This window comes from Haliaeetus albicilla, chromosome 4 (assembly GCF_947461875.1).
Source record: "Haliaeetus albicilla chromosome 4, bHalAlb1.1, whole genome shotgun sequence".
In the NCBI taxonomy this organism is placed as follows: domain Eukaryota; kingdom Metazoa; phylum Chordata; class Aves; order Accipitriformes; family Accipitridae; genus Haliaeetus; species Haliaeetus albicilla.
The window spans coordinates 45,235,290-45,253,682 of NC_091486.1; the positions used below are offsets into that span (position 1 = coordinate 45,235,290).

The window sequence follows — 18,393 nt, forward strand, 5'->3', positions numbered from 1 at the left end:
CTTTGGTTCAGAATAACATCTGTAAACATTTATATTTGTAAAACAAAAAGAAGAAACAACACTTGGAATGTGTGTGGAACCAAAGAGGAAGCAAAAAGCATCATTTCCAGTCTCATTAAACTCCTCGGGGATTTTGTGTGTCTGTGTGTTTGTGTGTGTGTCTGTGTGTATTTTGTTTTATTTAATGAAAACAACCAAACACAAAAAGAAATTTCATTTTGATTTGAGCATACTGCCCTCTTTCCTTGGTTTGGTAAATTAACAACTGATTATTCAGCTTCTGCTGTAAGACTACTGACACTGCATTTATTTACCTCTCTGCAAATCTTCCCATTCAGAGCATTCACAGCTCCATAACTTCTCATGAATAATGTACCAACTAGCATAAATGTGACACTTTCATATATGCAGCCTGATCTGATTAATTGAGACCCACAACATCCTATGATCTATGTTATCTCGTCCCGGCAGTTTATATATATTAGATTGACCTGAAATAGACTTTTAATTGATTTTTATCAACAAATCCAAAGAACTGCAGTTTGATTTTTTACTGTGTTTGTAGCCAGCCTGGATCTTCACTTAAGTTGTGCTGCATTTCATACTTTGACGAATTTCTCCATCAAGAGCACAACAAGAACCTTATTTATATATTAAAATGTTAAACAAAATATGGCATAAAGGAATAAGAGAGAAAAATGCAAAACCACATTCCTTAAAGTCTTATTAAAATAGATATACATCAACAATGACAAAAAGAAGCTTGATACACCAGAAAAAAAAATAATAATCCAGCATTCAGAACTGTGAAACAGCTTAGATATGAATTTAAAAACAAAGTCAAAATTCAGTGCTAATTATCAGTGAAATTTTGGAAGGAAGAGCGTTAATATAACACTGTAGTTCTTCATTTGAGTTTCTCTGAAAAAAGATAATGTATTTTCTTCTGAAGGCCTGCAGCAAAGGAAGTCGAAGCCTCAGAGGCTCTGACTGGACATTAGGAAAAGCTCTTTTCCCAGGAGGGTGGTCCAGCCCTGGCACAGGCCACCAGGGAGATGGGGGTTTTCTGCCATTTGGGGTTTCCAAAACTCATTTAGATAAAGCCATGGTTGCCCTGATCTAGTGTTGGGGACAGTTCTGCTGTGAGTGGGAGGTTGGACCAGAGACGCCAGAGGTTCCTTCCACCATGCCCACTGATAACTCTAAATAACAGGATGACTTGGAAGATGAGAGGAGCAAAGATCCACCTCACTTGCTGGATCGCTTTCCACTGAAGGTTTCTTCTGCTTATCTGTCACCCCAGGCAGCCCAAGAACTTGTGCATGGCGAGACACCTTTTCTGGCATAGTCTCATCATTGCTGTATGCACAGAAAGCACCGCTTCAAGGGTCCTTTTAGTATTCCCCCAGAAACACACTCAGGCAGCCTTGGGCTGCTTGATAGCATCCTTGATGGAGGACCACTCCTTTGAGTCCAGCACCAGCTCAGTCCTTGGTCTCCATTCCTATTCCAGCATTTCTCACGATACTGTGATGCCTGGGAACATATGGGAATCTGCATTGCAAATGTGCCTGACAAGACCTGAAGAGTCAAAGCTTTCATCATGTTCTGCTCTTAAAAGTGCATTGGAAAGGAGTTACAGATCCTAAAGCTATTGCAGGGTGTAAAATAGGAAATACAAGTGTGCACTAGATCCTGTCCTTGAGCAGATGGATGCAAATACACAGTGAAAAAGGGTGAGCTCACAGTGGAACTGGCCCAATAATGACATAAAATGCTCATTTTATTTGTTTTGGCTACTAAACGCCCTGACAACAGTTATATAAAGAATAAAGGATAAAAAAGCCTTGGTGAGAGCAACAAAGGGCCCTACTTATTTCTCTTGGTGGCAGAGGTATGGACAAATCTGGTAAGGACAAGATGAAGTGGAGCAGACCCAGAGGTAAGTGGAGAAAACATGAAAATATGAGGCAAAAATGTGTCGAAACTGTGAAAAGCAAATGAAGAAATATAGAAGAGGGGAGGTAAATATGCAAAGGAGGAACAGTGCAGACAATGGATAAAATGCCTCACGATGGGCTTATATCTAATAATCATAGGAAGATCAACAATTATGCAAGATTCTGCAGACCAGAAACAGCCAAGGAAAGAAAGCACGACACCTGGGATACAAACAGTGTCTCAAAATATCAGATTTCATACATTTATGACACTAGCACATTCCAAAACAGCAGAAATATTATTTTTTTTTAAAGCTCTGACTAGCACCAGATAAGGGAAAACCTGGCACAGGCACACAAACAAACAGGAAATTGAATGGGAAGTAGACATCAATGCTTCTGCGAATGAGCAAAGCTACAAAGACTTCCACTGCACTGTGCCAGGGGAGAAAGCAAACCCAGAGCTAAGCAAAGAGAAATTAAAATTTCATGCAGGCTCTAAGGCAGTGTAAGACACAAACATACCAGAAAGGATATTCATCAGCCAAACAACACAGGAATCGTTGCTTTCAGCAGTAAATTAAAGGAATTCTGACATGAAATCAGAGAGAAATAATCCGTACAAAACCACAGGAGTGAAACGGGTAAGCAGCATAAAATATTCAGAGCAGACAGTATGATGCATCTGCTAGCAAGAGAGAAATCCTTTCTGATAACCCAGTATGCAGATATTGTTGCAACTTCAGAGCTAGCAGCTTCAATGTGTGCTCAGCTTCAGGCACAACCGATCTCCTACACACTTTCTTTTGCACAGAGAAGACACGACCCTGAACGAGGCTGTGAAGACCTTGACCTGACAGAAATTGATACTGCAGAAAGCAATAACCACATCAGTCGTGGCACAGGTGTAAGGAGGTCCTAGGAAGCCCACCAAGTACCATGCCTGTGATCTTTTCAGGGAACCATGTCCCAGACTATCACAAATATTAAGACATGCTGAGGGTTCGTTACTACCATTGCAGATGAAAGCAGACCGATCACCAGAACCTGATGTATGGGAAGAGAAACTTGGCTGGGAGTACAGGAAAACCATTCTGAAGTTGAAGGCTGTCCTTCAGGGTGGACCTGATTATGAAAGGTAAAACCAACTCCACAAATGGGTCCCTGGCCATCATGCTTCGTATTTGGTGGAGAACCTGGTCAAGCCTTCTGTCCAGCTGAGACAGGAGGGAATTTAAAGCTGCGCATCCTGTGACTCTGCTCTGTCTAGCTTGAAGGCATTTAGCACATGAGTAGGTGGTGCTGTCATATTGCCCCCAGAAGTGTGCACACAAAGGGAAGTGAGGCAAGTAGGTGGGTTTTGAGCTGTGCTGCAGCTTCTGTGCAGTCCAGCAAACCACAGAGATATCTACATCTCCTAGGGCAAAAATATAGGTGCTTAAATGATTATGCACAGTTTTAGAGATTGTGATTGAGCCCTTTGGGGCCTGATCTCACATGTGGCTCTCAACCAGATGGCATCTGCAGGGAGATTCAAGATGTAGAGATAGATGTCCCTCTAATGTCACTCTTTAGGTCTCTATCGGTTTTGGAAATTGCAACCTTACACACCCATAATAGATTCTAATTACACAGCAGTTTCCCATCAGTGTTTTTCCACTGATGCCCACTGAATTATGCCTGACTTGCATCAGCGTGATGGGAAAGATGGTGTGTCTCCATGGAGTGTAGCAGAGAAGCTTTTGGGGAGATTTAGGGCTGCTATTTGCTTACCAGCTAGCTTCCAAAGCAACAAGCAGACCAGTTATTTGGGGAATGGATCATAGAGGACAGAAACAGCATTATGCTGTTCCTTTCCTGGGTCAGGAAAGGAAAAGCTTATAGCCTGGGAAGAGCAAGTTTTTACATGAGACCTATCCAGCTGAGATTCCTTCTTGATGGTTTGCTCTGAAAGCAAGGAGGCAGGCTGGAAGCAGCCCAGGTAGGACCAGTTTCATATTTGGACAACAGCATCATTCCCCTCCCCAGCGCCAGATATTTGGGCTGTTGCTATATGAAAGGCGCATTGCTCTTATTTATTACCAGCTTCAAGCACAAATGTTCCACCTCCCAGCATATTCTGCAAAATAGCACCTCTGTTGAGTGGTTATGGGCTCAGGAGCTTCCCCTAACGGTTTGCTGATGTTTTATACACGCAGTGCAGATGGAAGAACCCAGGTGACCAGGGCAACGCAGCATTGGACATTACAAAGATACTTTGGGAGAGTGAGTGACCTGATGCAGAAAGTAGGACTGGGAGGAGAAATGGGGTGCTGAGAGGGCTCTTATTACAGTAACTGGTCATGGGAGAGCTAGGAGCGGACTGTCTGGCCCAGACTAATGCACCTGGAACCAACATTGCTGGAAATCTGGCTTGCTTGGGAAGAATTTCAGGTGTGCCCAAAGTTCTTGGGAGCTGATGCTGGCCCCATCATTTGTTCAGTAGGTTTCCATCAGAGATGGGATCTTGCCCCAGATGGAGACAACACTGTTCCGTGGTAAACTAGGCCAGTCATGTGGGAGGTGAGCTTTCCAGACAGGAAAGATATGCCTTTGCTGCCTTGCCAAGACCCTCCTCTGTGTTTGTTCTGCATGTGGGCTGAGAGTCAGTGTCTGAGTGGGCAAGCATCAGCTGCACTCACTTCCACATGGCTCAGAACTACTTGGTCCCTTTCAGGGATCCCATTTTTTATGGTCCTCCTTCTCCTGTGGCTTGTGCTCCTTGTTGCTCATCAGTCCCAGGCTCTTGGGAAGAGCTGTCACAGCAGGAGATAAGCCTCTCCACCCAAGCACCTTTAGGGGCTTTCCAGGACCCCATGAAAAAGGGGTAAACTTATGCCCTGTTTGGCTACTTCCAGATTTGTAGTGCCAGAAGGAATGATGCTGATTAACAGCCAAAGAAAAGACTTCCTAGGTTTACTGGTTTCAGTCTGATGCTTTCCATCAGTATTTCTCATTGACAAGACATTTCAGAACTGTTGTGCATTGATCATGTGCAGAGAATGGATTTGGCTGGTTCAGGTCTTGACCCAAAGATTTAGATGTACCTCCAGCTCCTGCTTTCTGAATGTAGCTGTATAGAAGTGTCTTATGACTACAGAAATATTTATCTCAGTTACAAACAAGCAAACCTAAGCTTCTCCTGACAAATGCATGCAGAAAATTCTTTTTCCTTTAGAAAGGAAGTAGGAGGGTGACAGAATCAGACATCATAGATCTGTGATTATGAACTAAATTATTGATGTTCTTATAATGAGTCAAACTCTTTATTGCATCTGAATGTTAGATTATGACAGCTAATGGTCTATACAGTCTATTTGCTATATTATTTATATCAATCATCTAAACTACACCTAGTTCTCTCAATGTGCATGACTTTAAGGGTTGAAAGATTACTGCAGAGAAGAATTTGTGGATAGTAATTAAAATAAAAGCATTGAGTTCATCTCCATAGAACTTGATCTTTTCACTGATTTACAATGATCATTTACATATGTGATTTTCTTTTTTTTTTTTTTTTTTTTTTTACATGCAGGGTTGTCAAGGGAGCAGAATTCTCATGAAAACAGCTATGATTTACTTCCAACATGGGGTTCAAGCTGGGAGGTAGCTGCTTAGACACTGAATTGCCTTGAGTTGCCTCCTCCTGTTTACCATTGTTTGTCAACGCATTGGGCAGCTGAAATGTCATAGGACTAAGATACCCTTTTGCTCCACGAAGACCAAGAAAATCATCACTGAAGTCATGAGTTCAAATACTCAAACATGTGCACATATAAATTTGTACCATCTTTTTAACAAAAGAACAAGTTAATGACAAACAAAGCGTTCTTCTGGATAATTTACAAGTGAAGCAAATGGCTACATTTGTCAATTAATTATTCAGACTAAATGGTTTAAGCAGGGTAACAGTGATATCTGTTTATCTTCAAGTCATTTCCCAGGCACTAAACAAGTTCTGGGCAGGTTTTCTTCTCTCTAAGAGATCAATATCCCTCATGTTTGTCTACCATAATATTTACACCTGAGCAGGATTATTGGGAAGGGCAAAAGTTGGACAAAGCACCTAGAAAAGAAAGCCACAAGCAAATGCTTCAAACTTTACAATTCACATTTATTTTGAAAAAATGTTTTGTTAAAAATACTCCTACAAAGGCATTGGAGCAGCAGGTTTCTGTTTCCTTTATAAATACATCTGATTTATTTCTTTCTTTATTTTTCTCAGTAACATCGAAAGACATCTGACAAAGCCAGGGGAAGCCCTGGTCTGAATGGAAGACACATCCCTGTGTAACAAGGACCTGCACACTATCTCCCCATTCACAATTAAAAAAATACAAATACTGTCATGAAAAGCATTACATTGTCCACAGGGCCACAGCCAACATACAGGATGACGAAGAGTAGGAAACCAGGGTTGGGGATGCCCCTGGAGCCCAGCTGATGTATCCTTGGACTAGTGGTAGGGGGATGACAAGATGTAGCATTGACTAGACACACTTGACTTTGGGCAGTTGAAGGATACACAGAATTTCCCCAGCCTATACTGCCAGCTCCTTCCAAAGCCGTGACAACGAGGCCAGAGCCCAGCAAAATCTCCTCTCCCTACAAACCTTCCCAATGACATAGGCAGCTCCTCCACAAATCTTCCAGTGAAAGCTGACAGCTTCACCCCTTGTCACATTGGAGGAGCCATAGGAGCAAACCACAGTAATCCAACACCCTGACAGGCAAGAGGATTTGTTGCCACAGTGCTCAATCACCCTGCTACATTACTGCTACCTCCCCATCTCACCTTTCAGACCTCAGCATAAGGCTTCCTTCCCCCAGGACCTTCTTGCTTTCTCCCTTGCATTGCTGACCTGGGCATTAGTCTCCAAGCTAGGAAAAGATCCTCCCTGCAAGGACTTCTTTAAAATGGAAACATGGACAGCTATGTTGGCTCTTCAGTTCCTCCAAAGCCCATTGATATATGGCATCTGGGGCTGCAGAGGGCAGTTTGACTATCTGTGCCCAGCTCACCCTGAATGAAGGTCTTCGAGCTCCTAGTTGCAACTCACCTGTGTCCTGCACCCCACCACCTCTCAGACCATGGCTTGGCTAAGTGAGTGGGGATCACGGCTTTCCTTGGGGCAGTGCTTTGAAGCACCACGCTCATTTCTCCAGCAGGAACTGCTACCGCTTGGCTCTGGCTTCAACCCCTTGAACACTCCCACAAAACTTAAAATGGAGCCTCAAAGCATGCCCTGGGTAGACTGACTTCAAAGTCCATCCAAAACAGATGGCATGGCAGGGAGTGACACAAGGGCAGCAAAGCCTTTCCAAAGCAGACCTGGGAATAGAAATCGTGTCCTGAGACTGATGGGCGTGCTCATTTACCTGTGGGTAAGAGGCAGGGTTGGACCCTTTTCCCTGAACTATCCCATGGGAACATTGACTAAGGATCCTGCCACACCTGTCCCAGTTTCATACAACTTTCTACTTCTTTATCCAGGAAGATCTGGGATGCGAGGTGGCTGGTGTTTCCAGGGAGGAAAGGGAGGAAGACAGATAGGCAGAGGGGGGATTTTTTCATGGGAAGAAATATAGCTAAAACCAGGTTCCCTGCAGAGACATGCTCAGCAAGCTCCAAGGAAGGGAATCCTTGGTGATGGCCCAAACCTAAACAAACCATCCTGCCCTCCTATACTGAGGAAGGGACAGAAGGCAAAGAAACAATGCAGAGAACAGACAGTTGATGATGGAGGGCAAGCAATACAAAAGAAAAGGATGCAAGGGTCACAGGCTGAAAAGTGGATGGAGAAGACACTGGAGGAGGGCATCCAACAGAATGCCCCCCAATGCAGGGGTCTATGCTTGGATCCATAAGTGAAGGAACAGATGCAAACCACCTATCCCTGATTTCTCCCCCTCCAGCTGCAGCAGGACAGCAAGGGCTGTGCTGTGATGTGTGGTCTTGGTTCAGGAGGGCCATTATTAAGAGGGGAAAAGTGAAGCCAGGACCTCAGCAGAAGAATCTGGATGACCTAGGAGAAGGACCACAGCCTGGCACACTGGAGATGTGTGCACCAGGCATTGCTCTCCTTGCAGAAGGGGCACGTGTCAGGGCATCCACAAACTGCAGTTGTTTGAGAGCCCAAACTCACGTTTAGTCTCTCCAACTCCCTCACCCTCCAGGCAGTCTTTCCTTCCACCCCTGTTCAAACCAGGTTTTTTGCTGCCCAGATCTTCTCACTGTTTGACGGGACAGGGGTGACCAGAATTGTCTGTCCACTCTGCACATGGCTGATCCTGGGTAGGATAAGCTGGGGTGTCTCACTTCCTTCCACTGTTGAGCAGCTTGGAAGAAAACTCTGGAGCTTAAAGGCAAGATGGTCAGTGCTTCTACTGGCCTGAGGGACGTAGCCACAACTTGACTGTGTGACCCTGAGCTAGTCCTTACTCCAGAAGCACCGCAGTCTTTTGGGAACTGCTGCAATTTGAACTCAGCTGTTTAAACAGGAATTGTACCCTGACTTCTTTGTGGCTGTCAGTCTGCATTTCTCTGTACCTCAGTCCTGTGGAAAGCCTTGGCTTGCCCCTAGGACATGTGGTTTACTGACTGTGAGGTGCTCAGTTATGGTGGGACCAGATACAGTGGTCACTAGAAGGTGGGCTGGCCAACATGAAACCCATAGCCCTGCAACCTGGATTCCTCATATGAGGGTTGGGCTGTCCTACAATAAAAGCTGTGATTGACATATGTCCCGAGTGCTCCTGGGGTCAAAAACACAGGAGCTGGGATTTTCAGAGGAAAAAACCAGAAACATCAGAGAGTTTATTAAATCATCAGCTAGAAATACACTTGTCATCTCCCTTCCAGTCCCTACCGGAGAGGAGAGCCCAGAGGGGGCCAAGCAAGAAGCAGTACACCAAACACTGTGTCCCTTCCCTGGTCTCCTACAGCATACAAGGCTCTGCAGGGGCCCAGGACTACATAGTCAAGGACCCCTTCTGCTCCAGACAGGCCCTTCTCCCACATTCCTGGGCTGCTCTGCAGAGGGAAATGGATCACTGCCCATGTCAAATAGCTTTTCACTTATGCCATCAAGGTAGCCTAAGCAACAGAAGGGGGTTTTTGTCCAAATCTAAATTGTCCCCAGGACATAAAGAGAAAGTTCATCTTCAGAGCTGGGCCAGCACTCACAACTGAACCTTGCACTTAATACCTGTCTGTATCTTGTCCTGGAGCCCCCAGCACTCAATGTCTGCTCTGGGGTGCCTCTGGGATTTCACTGCATGCACCCAGCCCAGCCTTGAATCACTCCATTGCACCGAGACCTGTTTGCCTGTTTTAGGAGCTTGTCCCAGGCTCCTTTCCTGCATTTTCATCCTTGAGGCAGTTCTTGTGGGTCCATCTGGACTCTTGGTTAGATACCCAAGCAACCAGCAGCAACAGCCAACCTCCAGTGCAGAGGGGCAACAGTCTCACTGTCAGAAACCAAGCCATAGCAGAGGAAGGAAAGAAGGAAAGGGACCTCTCCTTACGCCAGGATCCCCCTCTGTGCATAAGGTTCTCTGAAACGTAAAAGAAGGTTTCAGGTGAGGATGCTTCCATAAAAGCTTCCACATCCAGAGCATGATGCACCATCAAGACAGTCTCCCTTCTGCTGTTTGAGGCACTGATGACACATTGCAGCTCTGAGTCCCAGGGATGCATTGCGCTACACAAGGAATTGGGAGGAGGAAGCACGTGGTTTCCTCTGACATGGGAAGCCCTTTGGTTCCACAAGGAATTGGGAGGAGGAAGCACGCGGTTTCCTCTGACATGGGAAGCCCTTTGGTTCCACAGAGAAATCCTTCACCAGCAAGAGTGAAGAATGGAAAATCAATGATGCCTGATAGAGACTTTGGGCTTTTAAGAGGTTTAAAATGTGTCAGTCCCAAGAATATGAGAGTATAAAAGAAGTGCTGTAAGAATGCTGTTACACACCCCATGCCCCCAGGCATCTGTGACCCAGAAAAACTGGAAGAGGTATTTTTGTGTTGAGGAGATTATTCCTCCACAAATTTGTCCAGTCATCTTTTGAATCCATCCAATGCTTGGTACCAATGTGCTCCAGCAGAGTTCCACCCTTCAATCATTGTGCTTTGTGCCAAAGAATATTCTGCTTCACCTGCCTTAGTGCTTTTATTGTGAGAAATAGTGACTGCTGTTTATTCACCTTACTCGCATCTTTCCTGATTTAATGGCATGAGATTTTTTATCATCATGGTTTACCTCTGCCAGAACAAGAATCAAAATCTATTTATCTTTTATACCTCCCAAAGACCTCTGGCTGTTCCTGAGGCCCATATCTGGATATTTCTTAGTTTCCATGTATCCCTTTTGAGTTGAGAAGAACAAAAGTGTCGCCAGCACTTGAGAAGCCAGCACATCAGAGATTTACTGGCTCATAACAACATTCTTGTGTGAAGGCTACTGAATGCTAATATTTGTTAGCAATCAGAGACTTCACATTTATTCTCCACTAGCAAAGGCCAAGCAAGGATGTGGATTTGCCACACCATCTGTCTCAGGCTGGTGTCCACAATGCCTGAGAGGCACTGTTCAGGTGGGGTCTGGTGCTTTTGTCAACCTCCATCTCCCAGATGCACAGACCAGCTCACTCACCACAAACTGGAGTCAGTGAGCTGGAAGTGCAGAAGAAAGGCAATTTGGGAAAAGGGGTGATTTGACTGTCAGCTTAAATCTCAGGTTAGAATAACATGCTTCCCCCTAGTCCTCCCTGAATGTTTTCTGTTAGTTTTTGCTAGCATAGCTGTTTGGCTATTAAAGACTTGACAAAGTTTAATCCTTTCCTCCTAGACTTAGTAGAAATCATCAAAGGATACAGCATGACATCGGTCCAGGAACTGAAGACCAACCTTAGAGGTAGAAGTAGAAGCTACAGTTGAGGCAACTGAAAAATTCCTGAAATTTATCGGAATGAAAAAACTGGAAAAGGGTCAACCAAACACTTGTTGTTCTTTTTTCATGAAGGCAAAACAGAGTTCCTGAAAAAAAAAGAGGCACACAAGGTCAAATCTTGTGGCTTGTTTGCAGGAATGGCAGTCAGGGGCACTATGAATATCTAACAGTCTGTGGTTGGAGTGAGCAAGTCAGTGATCATACAGTGCTACAGAAATGGGACTGCTGCTGCACTCCTACTAAGCACAGGACTGCAGAGAAATTTCTTGCAAAACTGAAGAAAAAAAAAGAGAGCGAAACTGCTGAATCAATTTTAAGACAGCTGAGAATGCAGATTAAGACAAAGATTTGTGGGGAGAGAGGACTTCTCACTTCCAGTCCCAAACTTCTGCAGATAACATTTGTCAGCCAAGTTGGCAGGAATAACAGACGGAGAGCAATAAGGTGAATTCTAGGAAATATTTGTAGAGTGCAGGGGGTTTTCTAGGAGAACTATGGAAAATTGTAACACATATGGAAGCAAACACAGACCAAAGTTGTGTCCTATCTTTGGGAAGGGCTCAGTAGCTACAAGAAGCAAAGTCATCCTAGAGAAGTCTAAAGACAAGGTCAAATTTGACTGAAGATAAAAAAAAAAAGTATATTCTGCATAGTAGGAGGATTCTAGCAGCTCTCAGCAATGACAAGATGAAATCAGCAATACAGAAGAGAATTTTTTGGTGGCCATTGCTCGTGAGACAGCCAGTGGCAGAACTGCATTGAACTGTGAACATGGTGGAACCAACACAACAAGCAGATGGGACCAGGGCTCAAGTCACAAACTAGAGCTCCAGGACAGAATGTGGTTGTATTGACTGCAAGCAGGTACAGCTCAGATCATGCAACTCTGACAACATGTCATTTGGCTTAATTGATCGATATAAAGGACTATTAGTCCTAGAGCTGAAAGCATGTCAAACACCAGTTCACTAAAAGATTGCAGCGTAAAAGGAGGGGAACACAGCAAAGAAGATAATTTTTAGCATGCCTTTAATGACATTGGATAACTGCCAGCAGAATATAAAAATGAAGTTGGTACTACATCAGTTGTTCATATAACTTTGAAGGAGGAAATGCTAAATCCTGTAAGTGAAGAACTTGCAAGTATGTAAAATTTTTGAAGATGGAGAAAGACCTACATTAAATCAGTCTTGAATTAGACACACAGGAAGATGAAATACATTAAAAAAATAGACTCCACTAAAACAAACGAGACAACAGTGGTAATTCCAGACACTCTGGATTCATACATCCAAGGCAGCCACAGATTTATTATATCATCAGAGGATACAACTGTTAATGATGCAGCAGAGTTCAAGCCCTGACTCCAGGTTTCATATAAATCAGCCTGGAAAATATAACAAGAAGTTTTTCTCAACTGCTCAAACCCACCAAGAGGTTTTCTCTACAGGCCACTGCTAATCTGCAGCCTGTGTGATGATTACTGGGAGAGAACCTTTCCTTTAACACCAATTCAAAGAACAACTTCAATGGGTGTGGGAAAAGAATTATTAGTATAGCCAGCACCTAATACTGATGAAACATACTCTCTCCTTTGCTCATGAAATGCCAGACCAGGAGGCAACTGGATAGTGCTTAAGCAGCCAGTGGAGAGCACAATCCTGCTATTGTGGCTGGCCAACAGTCCCTTTATGGCAGATCTTCCAAGCCAGAGCTACATGAAGATGTAGCACTGCTTTCTCCCCAGCCTTGCACGGGGTACCATTTTATATGCACATAGTTCTCTTCTTGCTAACGCTGGTGCATACTGGTCAACGATGCTAACAAGATGACTCCACTATATAATGACTAGCATGGTGCTGGGGGATAAAACTGCATTTGAATTACATTTGAATTATAATACTAAATTAATACTGCATAACCAGTAAACCCCGTGACAGCCACATTTACCCAGATTACATGGAAGCCCTGTACATGGATTACTGCTCAGTAGTGAGGACACTATGGAGAGGAGAAGCCAGACTGTAGCAAGCAGCTCCTCAGTTGCTGCAAACCACAAATCTCCCTTAAGTTTATGAAAGGTAGTTCTGAGATTTTACTGGGGAGGGGGGAAGATAATTTGGGAAGGGAAGTGCAGTTCATAGTGCCCTGTTTCTGTGTCCCCACAGCCGGCAAGGGCAACTGATTCCTCATGGCAATGCTCTATCTTACAAGTTTGTCTTTCCTTTTGCCTGGCACACCCCTGTGCTGTTAATTCCAGGTAAAGGGCTGGTAGCAACAGTTGAAAATGACCCACTAAATGTATTTTAACTTTTTACTATCCACATACATTTTGCTTTCTCCACTCTGCCCCATGATGATCTGCATGATTCGACCTTATCACTGGCCAACCAACTTAGTGTTTTCAACCTAGCATCCTGCTCACCTCTCCTACCGGCTGCTTTCGCCAGGCACGGGTGACCCTCAACAGCAGATGGCAGTGGGAAACAGAGGAGGAGAAGGGTAGGTCTGGGAGGTAGCTTGAAAGGTGGAGGGGAAATGTGAAAATTGCAACAAGCTGCCTGAAAATCTCATTGTCAAAATTTTTCTTAAGTATTCACACATGCACACATACACATGCACATGCACAACAGGATTTCACAGTGTCAATGTTAGCAAGTGCCTTTTCCCCTTGTTACATGTTCTCCCCGTGAAGTTGAATTTTGCCATTAGACTCATATTTCATAGCAGTACATTTGATACCCATGAAATAAATATGTTAAAGTCACTTCACTGACTCTGCCCTCCACTGGAGCACGCTCCAGAAGCATTTACAACCAAAGTACTTTACAGGAACTTGGTTCCTCGTGCTCCCAGGAGAGCTGGAGGGATGCAGAAAATTGCAGTGTTTGATGGTTCATTTCTATTTTAGGTCCAGTTCTCCATTAGTCCTACACAGTCAAATACAGACAGATGTCACAGCGATGCCTGGTATAAACAGATGGGAATGTGTTACTTTTAGTACCAACACCATATGATTTTTGGTCAGAAGAAGAGACAAGGATGTGCTTTCTCTGTCCTGCAGACAGCTGCCACGGCTTTGGTGAGTTGCGGCACTGAGCTTGGTATGGTCCCATCCTTCACAGTGGGTTGGGTCTGGTAGGTAGATGTGTATATGCTAGCCAGTGAGGAGATTCAGTGCATTAAGACAAAATGTCTCCAAATGAAGAAGACCTGAAGTGCCCTTCCAAGTCCTGTCTAATAATGACTGGCTCTGAAGGGATGCTGCCCGGCCATTGCTCCTCCTTAGTGTCTGCAGGAATGTAAGGGATGGTAGAGAACAGTCAAGAATTGTCTGGGAAGGACAACTGAAGGGCATCATGTGCTCCTTCCACATGGCTGCCCCACAGGAATTTGCTGGTGAGTTTTCTAGACAGACAGCTCTCCTTGCAAAGCTCCCTTGTACATAAAGTAGCCGGATGGCTGTGGCTAGACAAACTGGCACAGCATCATGCTTCCCTCACCCTGGACTGCCACCAAATAGCTTCAGACATGCCTTTGGGAAAGACTGACAACTGTTCCTTGTTAAAATACAGCAGCTACAATGTGAGATGGAGACACACCATGTGAGCAGTTCTCACTGCTGCTCCACACTTCTACAGGACAGGGTGCACCAAGAAGCTTCTTGTTTCTCTGTGTGCCCTCTGCAAGCACTTTGTGTGGTTTAGTTGACACCATCGATTTTTGCATGCTGGTCTTTAAAAGTTGAGTCCACTTCCTGATCAGGAGCAGTGCTTTTTAAATGCAAAGGCATTAAAAGCATCCCTCCACTAGATACACAGGCGAAAACAGACTGGATATAGGACAGACAGCTGATTATGCCCAGGCACCACGTGCATACAGCATGCCTATAGTCCACTCATCCATCACTCTCTCTCCATCATATTCTGCCATCTGAAAGAGATGCAGGGCAATGGCATTGCTGTCAGAAGGGATGCACTGTGGACACTGAGCGCAGCATACTCCCTGTAGAATACACTGGGTACTCCCTGTGTACCCAGCACACACCCGCTACTGATGTTCACACGACTACAGATGCACTTTCGGATGCAAGACCAGGGAAGTACTGTATACAAATGAAAAGGCAATCCTGCGCTAGAGATTTCAGATGAATAAGGGCTGGAGGGAAAATTCCTCCAGTGAAGGCCCCTGGTGCTGAAGCTGTGCACCAAACTTTGGGACAGTGCAAGAGCTAAGCAGAGAAGTAACTCTCACTTGTAGGGAATGGTCTGCTGCCACTCCTAAGTGCTTCGTTGTCAGATCTGGTCTAAAAGTGGAAAATGCTAAGAATTTTATGAATGGCCTCATATTTTACAAGCAGTCTAGGGAGATGATGTCTGGCCACAGAGGCCTAGACAGCTTGGGATTTTCATCCATGGCAGACACACTTCCTCTTGGGTTCAGCTCCCGGAAAGTACAGCAAACCAGCTCCCAATGAACATGCCTTCAACAACCCATGCTGCTGAAAATGAGTGGAGGATGACATAGAAATGGCAGACAAGGGCTTGTAAACACAAGTTATGCTGGCCATGGCCACGAGATGTGTGGAAACATGCCACATAGGGCCAGAGGAAGGTGGGTGGTGGTAGGCATGTTTAAAAGGATACAAGGTGGTGCTGAACAGGGCGAACAAGCTCATTTGTACATCCCTGCACTTGCTTGGTGGTATTTACACATACCAAAGACCTGGTCAGCAACTAAAGTATTTATTTCAGTTATTTATAAATCCACTGATTGACCATTCAGCTCCAACCACAGCATTTTGCCTCCAGAGACCTGGGTTACCAGATCAGAGTTTTTGCCTTTGCTCTCCTTGAGGCGACTGGCTGAGAGCGAAGCTGCCTCAGAGCCCCCAGCTCATCGTCTAACAAAGGGACTGGGTCCCCGAAGGGCACAGAGCACATCTGCAGAGTTTGGCTACTGTAGTGAACCATCCACAACCTGGCAGCTAACACAATTCAGACTCCCAGAAACCATGTGCCATGAGCTCCTCTTAGAGGACCGGGCTTACCCTGCCTTTCTGTGGTCCATTCACCAATCTGACACCTTTCTAAGCAGTGAGACATTTCCAAAGGGCTCTGACAGCCAGCTGTGGAGTCATCATTCCCTCCCACAATCCATCCACCCTCCCTGTCTTTCCCTCCCCCCTGCAAAAAAAAACCCCAAACCCACAAACCCTCTGTGATGCTGCTCACCCCTGCACCAGCAACCCTGAATTGAGCAGGTGGTCATTTCATCTTGGCAAACAACTGGAAACCCAACAGTTAGAAACATCTGTCAGGCCATGACAAATTGCAAAATAACAAACAAGCAAACGGGAGGAAATGTGCATATAAAAAAATTTTTTTCCTGGCATATTGTCAATAAGCTGCAATTTTTCCTTCCACAGGGAAGGGATTTAAGTTCTTGAATGATATGATGCTTGGAGATGTCATTTCTTTTTCATTAAAAAAAACCCCAACCAACCAAAAATTTCCAACCCCAAACTCACAAACTGGTGTTAACAAAACAAGGTAAAAGGACAAATCTCCCAACAATGACAACCGAAAAATAAAGGTACACATCAGCATTTGTAATCAAAAACTACTACATACTGTATCTGGGAAGTCTTCTGGGAAAAGATCATTGGCATCTAGTGAGGACATCACTATAAGTCTTGTGCATATGATATGTATGAGACAATGATGCCATTGGAGGGTGGATGGACGGACCCTTAGGAAACTGTCACTCACAAAACTGTTCCATGACAAGAGAAAATAAGAGATGTAAAAAGGATTGGTTTTCCCCATCCCCACCCCCCCAAGCGTTACAGATTCCTTCTCATTTGTCGGAAACAGCCTCTTCTAGTCTCAGTTTATTTGTTTTTAAAAAAAAAAAAGTCTTCAGCTTTTGAAGAAGTCCATCAATTTCTGAGATGCACTTGGTTCTGCAGCACCAGAGAGCTTCAGCTCTCTCCCCCCTTTGATTTGCTAAAAGGGGCTTTCGGGAAGGACTGCTGGCTGCAGGACATTCCCAGAGCCGCCATCCCATGTGAGAAAGAGAAGTGCTTCTCGTGACCTTTCTTTGCATTCATCTTCTTGAAAAAGTCTCATTGCTCCAGAGGTGTGTGGGCCCAGCTGCAGCAGCCTTGTGCAAGAGGAAACAGATGAAGCTGCTCTCTTCTCTTCCTTTGGAGACTCCCATTGGTCTTGGAGCCCTTTTCAAGAATGCAATTGCTTTATTATTATTTAAAAATATTTCATAGTTTGTTTTTTTTTTTTTTCAAAATAGCTGTCTTTTTTTGTTCCCTTTTTCCATTGTTTAAATTCTAGAAGCTCTTGGCGACTTCTCATTGTTGATGACAGGGTGTTTCTTCCTGTTGCCATGATCCTCAGAGCAGCTGCCTGTCTCTGGTCCATGCAGAACACTCAAGAACTGGAGCTTGGACATACAGGGGCAAAGGGGAGCAGGGCCTCAAGGAAGAGGAGTAGGAGGACACGTAGCTATCAAACCTCCACAGACTGAATTTGGTTCATCTGTGCTCTCATCACCTGGATACTGTTCAGTATTTTCTTCTGGTGTCCTGCTAAAGTGACCCCAACTCGCAGAATGTCCCTTTGGGAGGAAAAGAAACAAACACCGCATATGTATCAGAAAACATTTTCTCACAGCAGAACAAGCCCATATATGAGCGTGGTGCATAGGGAGCTGAAGTCTCCATAGATTTATTCCATAAATGCAACAATGCATGCAAACCTGGTGAAACTTCTACTCTTTCTCTTTGACTCTTCCTGGCTTATCCTCCCAATCTTTGCATTTGCTACCTATCTGCAGCACCCCCAGAGTACTGGAACCTCATCAGAGAGTGTGAAACCAAATACCACAGGCTCTGCTCACTGCTTTGTAAGTGAATTTGCCTTAGGTTTTCTACCCTTACATTGCTTTGTTTCTTTCTTTGCATGTTTCGATTCTCTCTCTCATTCTGTGACACAGTAACCCATTTTTTCCATCCCCGGAGACATATGAACGGGACGTGCTACACCCTCATCAGTGTGAATCTCACTCCCCCTGTGCAGGGCTCTTCTTGCTACTTTTGCTTTGATCTGATGCGGCCATGAAGTGATAAACTTTTGCTACTTGTCCTCTTTGCTAAATCACAGCAATCTAATTTTTGCACTGCTTTTATTTTTTATAGATATTAGACATCTGGGAAAAATAAAGGTCAGGCCAAGAGCATAAGTGTGACTCTGCATTGTCCTATCTGTGATCACTCCAGCTGAATTTGCTACTCATCTCTCTCTTGGTGGACAAATCTCAGTCACAAATTCTGATCAGGGAACGGATAGCATTCGTAAGATGTTACCCATACCTGACTCAGTTGCCTTTTCTCCTTCCTTAAGTGTTAGGAATGGACTTTTAAGAGGAAGTGTGGCAAAACCTTTGCCT

The 18,393-nt window shown here is 44.5% G+C and overlaps 1 protein-coding gene across 2 annotated transcripts in view; it reads right to left on the reverse strand.

Annotated features, from left to right (window-relative positions):
* Positions 1-6,072: 6,072 nt before the first annotated feature.
* EPHB2 (EPH receptor B2) overlaps positions 6,073-18,393 on the reverse strand; it is a 138,672-nt gene continuing 126,351 nt past the window's right edge. For both annotated transcript variants that reach the window (XM_069782283.1, XM_069782281.1), the window contains exon 16: positions 6,073-17,562. In XM_069782283.1, coding sequence (XP_069638384.1) covers positions 17,454-17,562 — 109 coding nt within the window. In that variant the 3' untranslated portion in view covers positions 6,073-17,453. The remainder of the gene's footprint in view (positions 17,563-18,393) is intronic.